We start from the raw sequence: 18119 nt of genomic DNA, 5'->3' as shown, positions 1-18119 counted from the left end.
AAATAAACTAGAGTGCTATGGTGTCAAAAATAACGAACTGGCATTAATCAGATCATACCTGACAAACAGAACTCAGGTAGCTATAGTAAATAGCCAGCAATCAAATGCCCTACCAGTTGTAAGAGGCGTGCCACAAGGCTCAGTGCTTGGACCTTTTCTCTTCCTTGTATACATGAATGACTTGCCTACTTTCATGCTTCACACGTCAATAATATATGCTGACGACACAACCCTGATTACCTCAGATTACAAATTGGAGGATGTGAAGAAACAAACAAAAGTAATGCTTGAAAAGTCTACCATATGGCTCCACAGTAACAAGCTGATACTCAACAGTAGCAAGACTGAAACTATGTATTTCTTCTTGCACAATCTACAGGAAAAATTAAATGAGTCTGACTCTGTAAGACTTCTAGGAATCCACCTCGACCCGAAATTAACATGGAACACCCACACGGAACTGTTATGTACCAGACTATCTAGAGTAGTCTTTTTGTTAAGGAAACTAAAAACATTAGTTAGCAGAAAACAACTTTTATCTTCTTATTATGCCTTCTTTGAATCTCACTTACAGTACGGAATAAAATTATGGGGCAACTCAACTGGTGCTTGGACTGTGTTCATGTGGCAGAAGAAAGAAATTAGGGCAGTTGCAGGTATTAAAAGCCAAGAATCATGTCAAAAGCACTTTAAGGAACTTAACATCTTAACATTACCTTCTCTGTATATAAAAACATGCCTTCTTTCCATAAAAAAACAAATACATACCTTACCTTCCAGAACAGTTGTTCATTCATATGATACCAGATATAAAAACAATCTTGATGTAGACTTTACTAGGCTATCTAAGGTCCAAAGTAGCTTTAAGCAAACAGGATTAAAATTATATAACAAGTTACCACAATCACTGAAAGACCTACAAGGTGATGCCTTCAAGAAGCAGCTGCACAAATTGTTAGCTGATAAGTGTATCTATGATGTAAAGGAATTGGAATGTAGTAAAGAGTAACTATGATGTAAAGGAATTGGAATGTAGTAAAGAGTAACTATGATGTTAAGGAATTTGAATGTAGTAGAGAGTAACTATGATGTTAAGGAATTATAATGTAGAGAATAACTCTTTATCCTCATGTAATGTAATCTGAATGTACATAGTTTCCCAATTTTAGATTCACTATCAAATGTAATGTCAAAACTGTCTATTTCAACAAATGTTGGCTAATGACGAGTAATAAATAAATAAATAAATTTCAAAGGGCACAGCCGACTTCCTTCCCCATCCTTCCCTAATCCAATGGGACCGATGACCTCGCTGTCTGGTCTCCTCCCCCCAAAACAACCAACCAACCGCTTCCTTCTCCATAGTAAAACACACATGTAGGACACAGTTAATAAGTGGCAAGAAGCAAATTGTTCTCAAAGTTTTTTGCAAGTTTACAGAAAAAATCGGTTTTGAAGTTTTCTGAGGAATTGTAATTTCTACAGTTAAGGTGTTTTCTAAAACAGGATGTATAGCTGAATGAGTAGCATTTTAGAATGGTTGTCTCATCTAGTCCATTAATCGAAGTTTCAAGTCTTGCTTTGGTATTTCTTTTTCATTCAGTTTGGGAGACATACATCTTAAAATTCATCAAATTTATGCTAATTAATAAATATCTGATCATAATTTTTAATGAAAAATGCATGTCTTCTTGTTTCTAATTACATATTGCTTATAAAATTCCAGTTTTTATTGAAAATATAAATTATTAATTATTTATATTTTATAAAAGATTATTAAAAAAGATTGTCTAAATTAAGAAAAAGTAACATATTAAATTTTTAGGACAAAAATGAAAAATTGAGTACTCTTTATTTGGGCTATCTCTATTGTATTATATCACAGACATGGTCTCACAAATGCTAGATGATAAGTATCTCAGAAACATAAAAAACAATTTTTCATTTACAGTTGGCACTGCACCATTGCAATATAAATGCTACAGAACTGATCTGGAGCGAGGTTAAGGGATTTGTAGCAAGAAATAGCAAGACGTTTAAGCTGCTAGATGTACCGAACTAATGCATGAAGTTTTGTCACAGATCACTGGCAAATTATAGTGGGGCGGAGAATGGCAAGTCAAAATGAAGGAGAAAATGTGCGCTTGGATGGCTCCACGTATTATGTTGTTGATTGAGTCGTTATCAACATAGCAGATGTCAGTCCTGGTACTGACATGTATTTCTCAGATTCAGATATGGAAGGAGTTCAGAGATTATCAAACGAGTAGCTTAAGTAATACCTTCAGTAGCTTCATTGTTTAACTATATGGTGAAATCCCTGCAAAATCCTTTTACGTCACACATAGCTCACTCAAGGAATTTTCATCACTCTCGTTTGTAATTGTGGTAGAATACTATGTTAGCTAAGAATGAGAGCCTGTTGCGCTTTCTGTTGTGGTCCCCTAAGAAGTGTGCAGCATTGCTGGAGATTTGCTGAATATTATTTCATTCTCTTTAAAAATTAAATGACATTCAAAGCTATATTATTTTCTGCTCATCTCTTTTTATGCCTTAACTGCAACTGTTCACATTGCTGCAGGTTAGTGCTGTCCAAGTTAAATGTGCCATTAAAGCTGCTGTCCTGTGTTACTGTTTAGTCAATGTGCATGTAATGCACAGCATAAAACGCATCCTTATTATCACACTCGACTGTAGTCGAGGCAGCTTGGCTTCTGCTCCACGTGAAACAAAAATTCCATGAGATACCAGTGAACATGGTAGAATACATTGTGTAATGTTTACATCACCATATAATTTAATGTAGAGGTTTACTGTTTCTCTCCTATTTCCCTTTCATAATAAGATATTTGCTTAGTATAAATTAATATTATATTTATCATTCTTACAATACTATTTCTAATAATACTTTGCAAGAGAAATGTACAGCTTTTTGGCACTATGAAGCTGTTAGTGAAAAAAAATCACTTTTATACTTTACCCAGTCCAAAATGTTTCAAGGCAGGATTAATAAAAAAATAGATAAATGTTAAGATGGAGATTTTAATGTTTCTTGTGTTCTATGTAGTCTTTCCTCACTTGAGTACAACACACAGAACATTCGTACTACCTTGTGAAGCTGTCAGAAAAGTATTTCTTTTGGATGTTGTTCAACTAGCATGTCACATTGGCTTGAATGTGAGTTTTGTTGTCAAAGTGTTGACACTTCATGTGACTTTATGTCCTGTGTCATCTTGTGGTATTTTCTTATTGATGTCAAATCCTGTAATGTGACCGTTTTTTCCACTTGCCATTGTTTTGTTCAACAGTCGAGATTTGTGGGACAGATTTTGCACCCACCTTTCTCTTTTTCAAAACATTCTGGAGAATCTCTTGAATGTGTGATTCAGAGATGTTGCTCCATTGTGATTTGTGACCCAACATCAACACACTATGGTTGCCCATCCACTACTTAACATGGCCTACTCACAACTGATTTGTCGAATGCGTATCTGTTGTTTACAATGGTTAGTTAAGCTACCATGGTAGTTACTGTGCTGATGTTGTTTACACATTGGGAATAAAATCAGACTCGGAACTTTTTGGATGGGTGGTGTATGTACAGTGTCAGTCATTAAAGGCAAGCAGCTCACTACAGTCCTTGGAGGTTACTTAAAATATTATATGGTAGTGAATACCTACGTATTGAGGGCTGGTTTCACATTTACCAGCATTCACTTAAAACACGTTTTTCTGAGTATTAAACTTACATTTGCTTGTTGATTCACACACTAAAAATCTAAGTACCATATTGTTGTTCTTTGAGTTGGTTAGTAATAAAGGTACATAAATATTTATCAGACTAAATGGTGGTGGTAACTAAAACACAGCCACATCAGTTAAGGAAAAAAGGTGTTGTTTTTCTTTAACAGGAAACCTCATTCAGTATGCAATAAGGATTATAATTTTAACTGATATTATTGTGCTTGTAAACATAAAAAACATTTCTGACTAGGTTGGTGTGCTGTATGCCCAGATGAAGTATTGCATGCATACAGTGTATCGTGTCACCTATTAGAACCAGGAGATATATGTTTACCACCTCCAAGAAACAGCTCCGCATCTGTTGGCAGTAGCTGGCCACCAGTAACAGTGAAATCTCCAGATATATGTGACAGTTTTCGCAGGTATGATAACATTCATAATTATATTGAAGCTCTACAAAATAGTATTGAGTTACAGAGTCCATCATTTACAAACACATGCTTATGCCGAGTTTGGCCTGCACGTTTCCCAATTTTAAAGTCAGAAAAATGGTAGCTGAATGAATAGTAAATTTACACAGGGTAGCTACAACATTCAAAATGCAGTCAACAGAAGTGTTTATTGATGTAAATAGAAATGTATTACTACCTCCTTTGTAAATGCATTTCATTTTTGTAAGATGTATTCCATAGTTCCAGTGGTTGATCACCATTTACGTAATAGATCTGTGAGGCTATTTGTGCATAGTGTGCTAGATTTGTTCATGACAAGATTCAGCTGCCAGTTTCTGTACCATGTCAATCTATGTCAACAACACCATCATCTGCAGATGGCCTCATGGAACTTCTGACATTATCCAACAGGTCATTTATGATGAACAGTAACAGTCCTATAACACTACCTTAAGATAGGTTGAAAGTTACTTTCACACATCACAGTTTCCTCCCATTAAAAACAAAGTACTGTGTTATATATTCTAAGAAGTCTAATACAATCACAAAGCTGGTCCAATTCATAATGTCCTACTTTGTACAGTAGACAACACTGTGGAATTGTGTTAAATATCTTCCAGATAGCAAGGGATATGACATAAATCAGTGAACCACATCTTCTGTTTTCTGAATATCATGACTAAATTGAGTAAACAGAGTTTCGGATTATATCTGCTTTCAAAATTCAGTTTTATCCTGAAAGAAATTTTTATTCTCAGAAACAGTCGTAATACATTACATAAAATGCCTTCTGTTATTCAACAACAGATCAATATTAGTAATATTGGCCTTTAATTATATATGCATCTGTTTAATGACCATTCTTGAAGTCGGAAGTGACTCGGTGCCTTTTCCCATTTCTTATTAACTAGTGATGACAACTCCCTCTCACCTTTGTCCCATGAGCTAGATGTGCAATGCAAAGGAAGGTGTTCAACATAACAGTACATACATATCTTGATTTTTCAGCCATATTCTATGAATAATGAACTAAAAATTCCAAAATTCATTGTTTCATTAATGTATTTAATCACTATATTATTGATCGCAATCCTCTGCAGTCTTGGTAAGTTTTGATTGTATGGTGTTATCACAGATCTGTTTTTCTCTTACAAAATAATGCTTTGTGTTTGAGACATTTAGATTAAAAATAGTTTAAAGTCAGCTCCAGGACACAACTGCATTTAAATTCTACAGGTTTAGTTTTCCTCCTGAGGAGTTACCAACAAGTAGGCACAAACTAGTGTCTCCAAAGCCAGTGCCAGTACCTTCCATAGCAGTGGAAATCTCATCTCCAGTGCCCTCCCCTGCAGCTGGGCCAGAAACAGAGCGGGCAAAACGTCCTATGAATGCATTTATGCTGTTTGCCAAGCGTTACAGACTTGAACTTATACAGTCGCACCCAGGCAAGGACAATAGGTGAGTAATGTGACTGGAACTTTGTGTATCACCTAATAGATGGAGGAGGACTGAAGTTCCACCTGTAATTGAATGCAATGAAAATGTGATTATTCTTGCCATTGGTGATAAATGTGACAAAATTACAGTATTTAATAACAATTTATTTATGGTTCTATTAACAGGTCACATTTGTTTTAGATATGTAAAAATGAGTAAATAGGAATCCCTAGGTGGAATACAAATAGTAGAAGCAGTAAAGGTAACTTCTCACTGTATAGGTGAGAGTGATCCGTAGGCAATACTGAAAACATTGCTAAGCTTTCGGACAGTGTCCTTTTCCAGAGATAACAGATACAGACTACATATAACTAGTAGCCAGGACAGAGTGAGTGAGTGTGTGTGTGTGTGTGTGTGTGTGTGTGTGTGTGTGTGTTTGCGTGCGTGTGTGTGTGTGTGTGTGGGGGGGGGGGGGGGGCATGCAGGCGTTCAGCACACACACGTGCATGTGTGCGCGTTGCGCACTTGTGTGTTTTTTCTGTATTTGATCTGAAGAACAATATTACTCAATGACTTAGCAATGTTTTCAAACATGTGTATGTGTGCATAGACTGTTCCATGCCTCAACTATATGGTAAGTAGTTGCCTGTCCTCCTTCCATTACAGATACAAATGAACCTCTCAGTACCAGCCAGATTGTTCATTCCATGGAATTGTAAACAGAATAAGATCACTAAGCTTGCAGAGCCGCCCAACAGAGGGATGAATGCTGTCTGGTGCAGTGTGCAGGTCTTTACTGCCAATAGGCATAGCGTCAGTAGATTATGGGGCAGGGAGTTGGGAAAAAAAAGGATCAAGAAAAGGAGAGGAGCAGTGCAAGATGGGTGGATGCGTTGACAGAAGGCTGCAAGTAAACAGGGTGCTAGACGAGAATGGGGAGGAGATGATATGACAGGGGGGTTGGAAACTGTTGGGTAAGAGGGTGTGGGGCCAGGATAATAACAGGAGCAGGAATGTGTTGTAAGGATAACAACTTCTGTCTGCGCAGTTCAGAAAAGCTGGTGGTGGAGGGAAGAGTCTAGATGGCTTGGGTAGTGAAGCTCCCATTGAAATCAAATGTGTTATGTTCAACTGCATGTTGTGCAACAGGATGGTCTACTTCGCTCTTGGTCACAGTTTAGCTGTGGCCATTCATCATGGTGGACAGCTAGTTGGTAGTCACACCAATATAAAAAGCTGTGCAATGATTGCAGCAGCGCTGGTAAATGCCATGGCTGCTTTCACAGATGGCCTGGCCCCTGATGGGGTAGGATAGACCTGTGTAAGCAGCCATGTCATTTACAAGCTCTGCTGCAATCATTGCACAGCTTTTTATATGGGTATGACTACCAACCAGCTGCCCACCAGGATGGACGGCCACTGCCAAACTGTGGCCAAGAGCAAAGTAGACCATCGTGTGGCACAACATGTAGCTGAACATAACACACTTGATTTCAATGGCTGCTTCACTACGCGAGCCATCTGGATACTTCCCTCCACCACCAGCTTTTCTGAACTGAGCCGATGGGAGTTATCTTTACAACCCATTATCTGCTCCTGTAATTATCCTGGCCTCAACCTACAGTAACATACTGTCCCCATACCCTCCATCCAACAGTTTCCACCCCCATTGTCATATCATCTCCTCCCCATTCTCATCCCCCACCCTGTTTACTTGCAGCCCTCTGCTGATGCCCATCTTTCCTCCTTTTCTTGTTCCTTTCTTTCCCACCTCCCCGCCCCACAATCTCCTGACGCTGCGCTTGTTGACTGTATAGCCCCTGCACACGCCACCAGACAGTGTTCGTCTCTCTTCCCACCGGTGCACTACTATCCCTTCCCCACCCACTCCAGATTGCTGATTGTATCCCACGTAATGTCGCATTTCCACCTGAGATGCTGGAGTTGGTGGTGGTGGTGGTGGTGGTGGTGGTGGCGTGTGTGTGTGTGTGTGTGTGTGTGTGTGTGTGTGTGTGTGTGTGTTTTTGCTGGGGAAGGCTGTGCCCAAAAGCTGTATGTGAGTGTCTTTTAATTGTGGCTGTATACAACTAAACGTGTTTTCTTTACAGTAAGTGGCAATCTATCATTTCTTACATTGTTGATATTCCTACCTGGAGTTTCCATTGTTTGATTAATTTGACATTGGAGTGACTTAAAAATTTTAGTGATGGTGTAGTATTTACATGTGGGACATAATTCTTACTGCAGTTAAAGACTGTCCTTATAAATGCTGATGCAAGAATGTGTTAAGTACTTCTTTGTGCCATTAGTGGGGACTGATGACCTCAGATGTTAAGTCCCATAGTGCTTAGAGCCATTTGAACCATTTGTGCCAGTAGTGACTGAGAGTGTAGGAATTATATTAATAATTAGGAGACAGAACGGCTGGCCAGTTCTTCAGAATGAGAAATGTGTAGTACTGCTGATAAGAAACACATAAAAGTGAAAGTGGGACACTTCCCTGCTTTCAGACGTAATAGTTCCTTCCTCAGAGTGGTTAGAAGGATAGATCAGCAAAGGTTCAAGTGGATCCCATTTGCCCTGGAGTCTGAGTGACCTGCCCTACCTTTTATAGCTGGAATAAAATAACTTTGTGAATGACGGATTGCAGTGTTGTGGAGCAGTGTGACCAGTGTACAGCCAGCCATGCTTCACAAGGCTCTGTATGTACCTACAGAAAAGGCAGCACAGTGAACATGTGGCACTTGAGAAAAAACTACCATTGGCTGGGGGCTGGCCGCCAGCACTTGACTACTGAAATCACTATCAAAAAGTTATTTTAACTGGAGTATGACCTTCCCCAGCTAATTCCTATCTCCTTTTCGAGGAAGAAATTATTAATTCTGAAAGCTAGGGAGTGTCTCACTTTTGTAAAGGCAATCTACACACAAAACTAAAGGAGACTCACTTCATTTTGTTTGTCAGGTATGTTACACCACACTCCTCGGAGCAGTGCAAACTGTTATAAGTGAGCAATCCATACAGTGTAAAGTAAAGCCAGTTATTAACAGAGTCCACAGTCATGCATTTCTGCTATATAGAAATTGCCTCGCATATTGCGGTTATGGTTTCGCATCAGCTGTAGAATATTTCAAAACAAATGAAAATTTGTGCCAGACTGGGACTCAAGCCCAAATTTTCCGCTTGTCATGAACAGTTGCCCCAAATCTGCATGTGCCCTGGTGTTTACTTTCCCTCCTGCGCGCTCTGTATTATCATGATTTCCGGGCAAGGTGAGAAATTGTTTTCTCCCATAATTGCCTTGTAATGACATGAAATACTGCAATGCTCTGTATAAGACACTGCAGGACAAATGGAGATTTGGACCGCTCCTGGACATATGCTCAGATAGCCAAAATGGCTAAGGCGGCCGCTGGTGACAAATGAGAAACCTGGGTTCAAGTCCCAGTCTATCACAAGTTTTCATTTCTTCTGAAATATTCTACAGCTGATGCAAACCTCAATCACAATTTGTGAGTTTGTTCTTATTTGAATGCGGCTGTTGATCATCAACCCAGTGTCTGGCTGTTGATCATCAACCCAGTGTCTGGCTGTTGGTCATCAACCCAGTGTCTAGACCACCAGCTGTTGAATTTCAACTGGCAGTGGCCAGCCTAGGGGCAGCATATATGAAAGATCCATTGGAGAGTGGTCTCTTGTGATAAGCACAATCAGAGTAGTGGGCCACAGTGGTCAGTGGTAATGTTGCACCATCTAGTCGGGTTCCACATTGGTGCCACTACACTTACTTTTAAGTGTATGTATTGGCAGTACTACACACTTTGCCTGCTAATAGTAAATACTGGCCAACAATTCTGTCTCATAATTTGTTAGTTTTCAGTTTTCTCAGTTGAATTTTGCTTTGCTACAATAGGTATTATGTCATCAGCATTCTTCAACTTTTGCTGTAAATTATTTAGATATTTTCCATATCAAGAAATTGGGCATTAAATTATAACCATACTGTTTTTCTTTTTCTTTTCTGAACATAACATCTCTCAGAAAAATCTAATTCAATAAGAAATCGGTGTACTTAAAGACATGACGACCCTCCCCCCCCCCCCCCCCCCCCCCCCCCCCCCCCCCCGCCCAATTTTGTAAAGACTTATTAAGTTCAGTAAGTTGAGGAATAATCTGTTGTACTGGGCTCCATTGCTCTTTTTATGATATACCATGTTTTACATAATTTCACCTTTAAATCAGTTTCGCAATGAAATTATTTCTAGCTCTGCAGTATAACTACTTTGTTCCATTCAGTGATGACAGAGTAGATTTACCTTAAATTGTGCCTTTAACCAACCACGAATGTAACAGTGATTTTTTCCAGTGTATATCATACATCAATAGTTGGGCTCGACAGATATTCCTCCTACAATAATGTAATTTTAGTGAAACATGCTCATTGTATTTGCCATGCATGAGATCTACCAGGTTCTCTACTCTCCCTTTTGACTATCAAAGCTTTAAATTGTTACGCTATACAACCAGATAAATGCTTTGTCATCTTATGTGTCTACCATTTGATTGTGTGTGTCCATCTTAATTTTGTCTGTATTACTTGTTTGTTACTTGCTATCTTTTATATTTCTAAATAACTTATTAATCTTTGTATCCCTTGAAATTTATCTCATTACATCCACTTTTTTTACTTGCTACCTTTTATATTTCTAAATAACTTACTAACCTTTGTATCCCTTGAAAATTATCTCATTACACCCACTTCTTTGTGACTGGTGTAAAGACGGTATACTACAAACTAGAGATTAAATATGTTACTGATGATACAAATACTTGCTGATTGCCAAATTATGACATTGACTACAGACTTGAGGTACCTGCTGGCATGTTTTCAGCTGTGAACTGCTCATATTTTTCCCAGGATTTGACTTTCAGAAGAACTCAGGTTTCAGGTGACAATGGTTTTGACATAGCTCTGCTAAAGTTTAGCCTTCCCAAACTCTTTAGTCCTGGATAGCTGGTATACTGTGGCGAGGGTTGTTGGAGGACCTACCAACATGTGCAAGTTCCTCCGGGACTTTGGTATTCTGATCCCGGAGAATATTTGGGGAGAACTGAATTGAAGGAACTCCAATAAGGAGACATATATAGCTTCTTTTTCCATGCACCTTTTTGCACAAAGTTTGATAAATAAATAAGAACAATGAACTTAGAAACATGATTGCTTCTACAATATTTATTTTAGGACCTAAAACCCTAATGATTCTATTACCTTTTATTTAGTCACAATAGACTGCACTCTTTAATGAGAAGGTAGAGTTACAGAAGCTGTTAAATGACAGCAAATCCTACGATAAGATGATGATGGTGATTTTACTGAAAAAGCTGAAGAACAATTCTGTAGTGGGTAAGCTAAGTATGTTGAATTATCAGAGCATGATATAATGTCCTGAATTAAATAAAACTATTTGGAAATCATGTCAGTAATATTTGTGAAGCTGCGATGAAAATTTCATAGGACAAACAACTGAAAACAATAAACGTGCATTTGGTTGACTAAATAGGGTTTACAAACCTAAGCTTTCAGTGTGTCTGGTTAGAAAAGAGTACTGTCAACATATGATAAGAATTTTGACTTACAGCAGGAGTACATTGTCTTTCAATGTGAAAACCATTCATAAGCACAGGATTGTACAATTGTGGAAGCTGTAATTATGAATGTCATCCCCACCTTTGGGAGTAGTACTGTTATCATCAGTTGAGTGTTTCAGCTCTGTAATTGGATTTTAACAACATCACAATGAATTGTCAACTGTCCCTTAGTGATCACCGATTTTAATTAGTTTGGTCTTTCATATACTTTATGAAATTTTATATCCATTGTTTGCTTCCTATTTCTTCCCAAAGTATCAACAACACTTCGAATTCTGAGGTATAACACAAAAGCCCATGCTGAAAAACAAGACCATGTTTGCCATATTCTAAGCAGTCGTAACTTCTTGAAAGATTTTAGTATAATAGTGCCCTTTACAGTAATGGAAAATGTACATTTCAAATTTAAAAACTTGTGCACTACATTTTTCTTGAATTGATATGTTGTGAATTTTTAAAAACCATTGTTTTTGAAAACAGAAAAAAATTGTCAAGGGTAAATGAAAATTTTTCAGAAAGCAGCTTGATTATTTTGCATAAAAATATTTAATAATGAAGCTTGTTTTATATACAGTAATCATAGGCGGCAAGTTTTCATTATATAATTTTCTGTTTTGTACACTTTGAAGCATGTTAAATTTCTGTGTGACTTTGCGCTTACTACACTGTTAATTTTTACCTTTGCACCACATTTTTAGTCAGCTTCTTGCTTCTACACACATCTCACACCTCCCCATCTCAGTCACAAATGGATAGCCTGTAATAGTTTGACCGTTAGTGTAATTGCTTAATTTATCTTGCTATTATGAGGATACTGACATTGAATTTTCAGTAGATGATAGTCTTGAAAATACAGCCGTATCAGTCACACAACCGGCAGTCATCCAGCTTTACTCAGAGTCCATACAGTGTAAAATTCTCGTCCTTGCACTTGGTCTTCCACACTCTTCAAATATGATATTCAGCAGAATAACATTAATGCTTGTTCCTGAAGTGACTTGATGACTGCTCTTCTCTTATGAGTCTATCACAGAAAGTCATATTTGAAAATAAAACCACTATGGAATTTCATACAGAAATACTTACAGCCGAGAGTTGAATGAAAATACTGTGAATTTCATCACAAAAATTGTGAAATTTCTGCTTGAACATAATCTGCATCATTCCTGTACTCATTTGCAATGTCATCTTCCAAAAACAACGATGTCACTGTCCTCAGAGTCATAAAATAACTCACGAACAATCTCATCATTGGCCTAACCATGTGTTGTCATGTTGATGCACCTATGTGCACAAGGGCTGAAACACTCCAGTTCAGAGACACACAAGAAAAGAAGTAAACAAATTTATCCAACGTGATCACACTTTGTAGTGACCAATACTTGAACTACTGTTTGTACTGAGAATCTTAGTCACATAGGAAACCAAATAACAGGTAAAGAACAAAGAGAAACATTGAGTAAGCTTGACTGTAGGCTTACATGTGGTGGATATTCAGGCAGGCCAGATGTGCCCATATTATCATGGGCATTGCTGCAAAGTGTTAAAAAGGGAGAGGGTTCAAATAAAATCGACATTTCTCCCTGAGTAACCTTTTTTGTTGGCAGTCAGATTGATTGCATTGTGTTTAGAAAGCAAGCTATTATCGGCTGTGTCATGATTACTCTTTTGATGATACTACTTCCAATTTATTCACCTCAGGAAATGCTCAAATAAAATAGTCAAGCAGATCACTATTAATGTGTTTGAGACTGCTTAACATGCTGCGGCTAAGAAACAATTAGGAACTGATCTTTGCTTGCACGAGCGTAAACGCTTGAATTATGAAAAATCGTTCGAGCCTCAATACTTGTGCAAATTTTTCCCACTGATAGTGAAGGAAACTTGCACATGCATACTACAGTTGGCTGAGAGATGAATCTTTAGTACTGACAGCTCATTAGTGTCATTGTGTTGCCAAGCGGCTGTAGGTAGCCAGCCAACAGCAGATTCAAGCAGGCAGCAGGAGCCACACTGCTGCTCTGCAAACCTGATGCTCTCATCTGAAATGAACCAGTCAGAGTCTCATGTGCAACTGGTGCTATTGTTTCGTTGTTTCTGTTAATATTTCAGTTTGTAGATTATTTTGTGTTTGTTGTTTTCAGAGTGCATTTGCTTCTGTTTCATTTTCAACAATGTCCAGCATGGCAAATAGTGCCAGCTCAATATGTGAAGTGAAATTGAGAAAGAAAAGTGTTCTACACAGCCATGCCCACAAATTCATTTGTTCAGTGAGGGACTACTTTGGAGAAAGAAAAGAGAAAAGCTGAGCCCTTATTTCCTGTTGATCAGGTTTTCAAGAGAGCTGCAAGAGCATTGAAAATAAGCAAGAACACTGTTTTAACGATAGGAAAAGAGCAGTACAGTATAGACTGCACCATGGTGAGAGCAGCACAACAAGGCTGCACATACCAGGAAAGAAGCGGCTGAAAAAGAAGCAGGTGACTGCTTTGAACAATTTTGAGAAAGACACTATTTGTCGTTATACATAAAGCTTCTAGCTTAGCGCCTGCTGTTTCGCTTGTGTATACTTTGTGCTCGTACAGATTTTTTAAATTGAAGTTTTATGTTTATAAATTGCAACACCTTCTAAAAAAGAAGAATGGCTTTTTCCAGATGCATTTCTGACCGAAAAGCTATTCTAGTAGCTAGTGTCCAAGGTTTTTGTTAATCATGCCTTTTGTGTTCCTGTGGAGGTATTTCCATGGGAACTTTCATCCCCTAACAAATATTTTTTATATCTAACCGAGAAGTGAAATACAAGTTTTCATAGACTTAGCTGTAAAAATTTTCATCTCCTATTTCACCCCCGTAGGTGTTGAATTTCCAAAAACTGTGAAGCACATATTTTCTTGTTTGTAACAGAGAAGCCAAATACAAATTTCTGTATATTTAGCTTTGAAAGTGCTTTCATAATGAAATAATTTCATAAAACTTGTCATCCCCTGTTTTACTCCATGGGGCTGAATTACCAAAAACACGGAAACATATTTTTTTAGTTTCCAACCGAGAAGTCAGATACCAAATTTTACAGATGTGCTTTAGTTCTTTAATAATCATGTATTTTCAAAAAATCTTTCACCCACTATTTTAACCACTTGTTTGTCATATTTCCAAAAATGCTGGAATGCATACTTTTTTATTTTTGACTGAGAAACCAAATACCAGTTTTCATAATTCTAGCTTGAAAATTGTCTTAATAGCAACATATTTTCATCCGCTATTTCAGCCCCTTAGGAGTGGAATCTCAAAGAATTTCTTTTTAGACATGCCTATAGTATAAGATCAACATCCTCAGGAAATTTCAAGTTTCTATCCTTAGTAGTTTGAGCTGAGTGATGATGAGTCAGTGACTCAGTGTGGCCTTATTTCACTCCCTTAAGGTTTTGATTTCCAAATACAGTGAAACACGTATTTTTCCATATCTGATTGAGAAGCCAAATACCAGTTTTCAAAGATTTAGCTTTAAAAATGCTTTCATAATGAAATTTTTTCATGGAACATTTCATTCCTTAGTTCACTCCTTCAGGTTTGAATTTTCAAAAACACTGAAATACATATTCTTTTATTTGTAACCAAGAAGCAAAATACCAGTGTTCATGGGTGTAGCTTTAAAACTACTTTGGTAGTTCTTTAATGATGATTTATTATCAAAAACGATTTCACCCATTGTTTCACCCCCATAGGGGTTAAATTTAAAAATAAAATAAAAATGCTGGAACATATATTTCTTTATTTCTGACCGAGAGACCAGATACCAATTTTCATAGGTTTAACTTCAAAACTGCCTTAACAGTAACATTTTTCACCCCTTTAGTAGTGGAATTTTGAAAATCCCTTCTTAAATGACAACTGTTCAGTGTAAGATCAACACCCTCTGCAAATTTCAAGTTTCTGTCCATAGTGGTTCGGGCTGGGTGGTGATGAGTCATAATGGAAGAAAATTTTTCATTACCTACAGTGCGGAAAGACATAGGCTTCAGGTATTCAGTGTTTAACGTATGCAAAATATTAATGCAAAGGACAGATGTAGTTGCATGGTGGTGCAGATTTCTGGACAGGATCACGGGTGTGAGATTTGAAAATATAGTGAGGATAGACAAAACTTGGGTTAATACCAGCCATTCATTATATAGAGGCCTGAGTGAGGTAACGCCCCAGAGAACCATGGCAGCGCCTGTTGGAAAAGGAGGAAATATTACTGTTTTACGTGCAGCTACAGCGGACAGTTTTGTGCCAAGCTACTTGTTAATGTTTCATTCAAAAAAGACACATGATTATCACAGATGAACTGTGTGGATTTTCGGAACATCAACTACGACAAATCTAACATATCTATCAGTGATCATTATGGACAATGTGCCTTATCATTCCTTTGTTCATGATAAGACACCAACTTTGGCTATAATGAAGGTAATATAATTCAGTGGCAGAAATGATGAAAAGTGGATTTCAGAGAAGATTTGAAGAAGGTGGAATTTTTCGAATTTCTAGCATGAAAGAAATTACAATTTCTGATATACGTAATTGAGAAGGTTGGTAAACAGCATGGTCATAAAAGTTTTTGGCTTCCTTCATACCACTGTCACCTCAATGCCTTTGGAGGGGTATTATTACAAATAAAAAATTACATTGCTGGAAAAAAATAAAAAGTTCACAATCTCTGAATCTGAAGATCTCTCTGTAGCAGCTGTCAATCTAGTGACAAGTGAGACATGGACAAAAATTGTGATTAGCAGCACAGGTGTCATCAGAGAGGCAGCCAAACACAAAGGCATGCATCATAAATTTAATTATATATCTTAGAGGGAGCAGTGATAGTTCGAGCAGTACTGAAGAAGACTGTCCTAAATCTGACAGTAATGTAGGTTATGTTTTCTGTTTGGCATAACTACAACACACTCAGGAATGTAAGGAGCAAGCATACCATTAACCTAACATCATATTGTGAGTAGCACCTTCAGACTATAACTGTTAATATACTGATAAATTATTCTGTCACTTATTGTAGAACTAATTAATATTGTAAATATTTAACAATGGAAACAAAAATGGTGAATGTTCCAACAGTTTGTAAAAACAGTCTTGATTTCTGTTGTGAAGTTTGACAATTGACTTTATGATATTTCAGGATATTAGATACTAAATAGTTCTTTTCAATTGTTTTGAATTATATATTACAAGTAACAGCTGTAAATAAATTCACACGTACAAATATGACCTGCATGCTTTCAACACTTTTGATTCTTCTGCTAAAAAAATGTGTGTAGCAGCAACCAGGCGTGGAGTGCCATAAGACAAGTTCGGCAACACTGCCTCAACTGTTAATACCAATCACTCGTCTAACAGACTGTAGCCGAGCTTGCAGTTATGTGTGGTCGCCACCTTAACATGACTCTGTACAAGTGTCTTTACCCTCTCTTTGCAGGGCAATCAGTGTACTTTTGGGAGAGGCGTGGCGTAGCATGCCTGCTGAGGAGCGTCAGAAGTTTGTGGAGGAAGCACGACTCCTGGCCCAGGAGCAGAAGAGGCGCCACCCTGATTGTTGGAAGCGTAAGCGGTCTCATTCCACCAGTTAGCGATGTTCAATAAAGTATGTACATTTGCATTTATTTACTTGTGCATTTAAAAACTTGAAGCACCCCATGAAGGAATGGTTGGCTATATCAGTTTTCTGTGGGCATTATGCTGTTCAATATTTTCTGTCATGACATAACATACGAGACAGTGAGTGTGGTGTGATGCAAGTTACCCTTGATGCAGCCTCTCGAATTTTAATAAAGCAGTAATATTTTTAAGAAAAGAAGTGTCTGCTGGAATGCTGTTATAGTTAAAAACAAACTTTTCATCTTTGTCAGCAGTTAAACAAATTATCAAAAAAATGAAATGACGTCAGAATCTTTGCAGGTAACATAAATATTCTGAATGACTTACATAGAACAATAGATTCTTGAAAACAAGGAAACTGAATGGAATATCCTCAGCTACTTCATCAGACCTGATGACTCTGTATCCTACATATTAAATGTCGATGACATTTTTTCCCGAATGTGTGCAAATCATTACAAGATTATTATTGGTAAGCCCTTAGGCATTTTTTGCACTTTATAGTCCTGCTCAGCAAATATTGTAAATTTATTTGCATAAGTTCATCTACATGGGGAGGAGGACAGAAAGACACCTGAAAGTTAAAAATTTAAATCAGTGATAGTCTACAAAGTAATATTCTTTTTAAGAAGATCAAATAATGATGAACAGATCCAGAAAGAATGAATTCATTCATAACATTGGTGGAAAGGAGGCGTAAAGAAAGAAAACTGAATAGGAAATGAGAACACGGTAATGTTTTAAGGAATGAAAGAAGACATTAGTAGGTAAGACAACTGCACACGGAAGAGGTAAGGTGAAGCTGATGGAAAGATGAAACAAATTTAAAGATACATGAAAATGATGGTAACTATTTTAAAACTGTGGCACCTTTTAGCAAATACTCATCAATTTCATAATTAAGTCATCAAGATACAAACTACAGACTGTCTTCTTCAGACTGTTACCTGTGTTGTCACAAAAACACAGTGCACATACTAATAAGTCAAATGGAGTTTCACCAGAACTTGCCTCCAGGAGGTGCAGTTTCCAGTGTTACAAGAGAACAATAAAAAATTAATCACAGCACTCCTTGATTTCAAAGTATCGCATTTTTCTTCAGGGAGGAGGAAAAATATGGTTGGGAAATGGGATGTCCTGGCACACAAAACAAAACTCAAGTTACAAGGAATCGATATCTTAATATGTTAT

The 18119-nt window shown here is 37.4% G+C and overlaps 1 protein-coding gene across 2 annotated transcripts in view; it reads left to right on the top strand.

The window, feature by feature from the left end:
- Positions 1-17494, top strand: part of LOC126452538 (HMG box-containing protein 1-like) — a 72184-nt gene extending 54690 nt beyond the window's left edge. For both annotated transcript variants that reach the window (XM_050091099.1, XM_050091098.1), the window contains exons 5-7: positions 3995-4166; positions 5433-5654; positions 16750-17494. In XM_050091099.1, coding sequence (XP_049947056.1) covers positions 3995-4166; positions 5433-5654; positions 16750-16900 — 545 coding nt within the window. In that variant the 3' untranslated portion in view covers positions 16901-17494. The remainder of the gene's footprint in view (positions 1-3994; positions 4167-5432; positions 5655-16749) is intronic.
- The last annotated feature ends 625 nt before the right edge of the window (positions 17495-18119 follow it).

The sequence above is a fragment of the Schistocerca serialis genome, unplaced genomic scaffold (genome assembly GCF_023864345.2).
Source record: "Schistocerca serialis cubense isolate TAMUIC-IGC-003099 unplaced genomic scaffold, iqSchSeri2.2 HiC_scaffold_897, whole genome shotgun sequence".
Classification (NCBI taxonomy): Eukaryota; Metazoa; Arthropoda; class Insecta; order Orthoptera; family Acrididae; genus Schistocerca; species Schistocerca serialis.
This window is presented reverse-complemented; position numbering and strand designations above follow the sequence as displayed.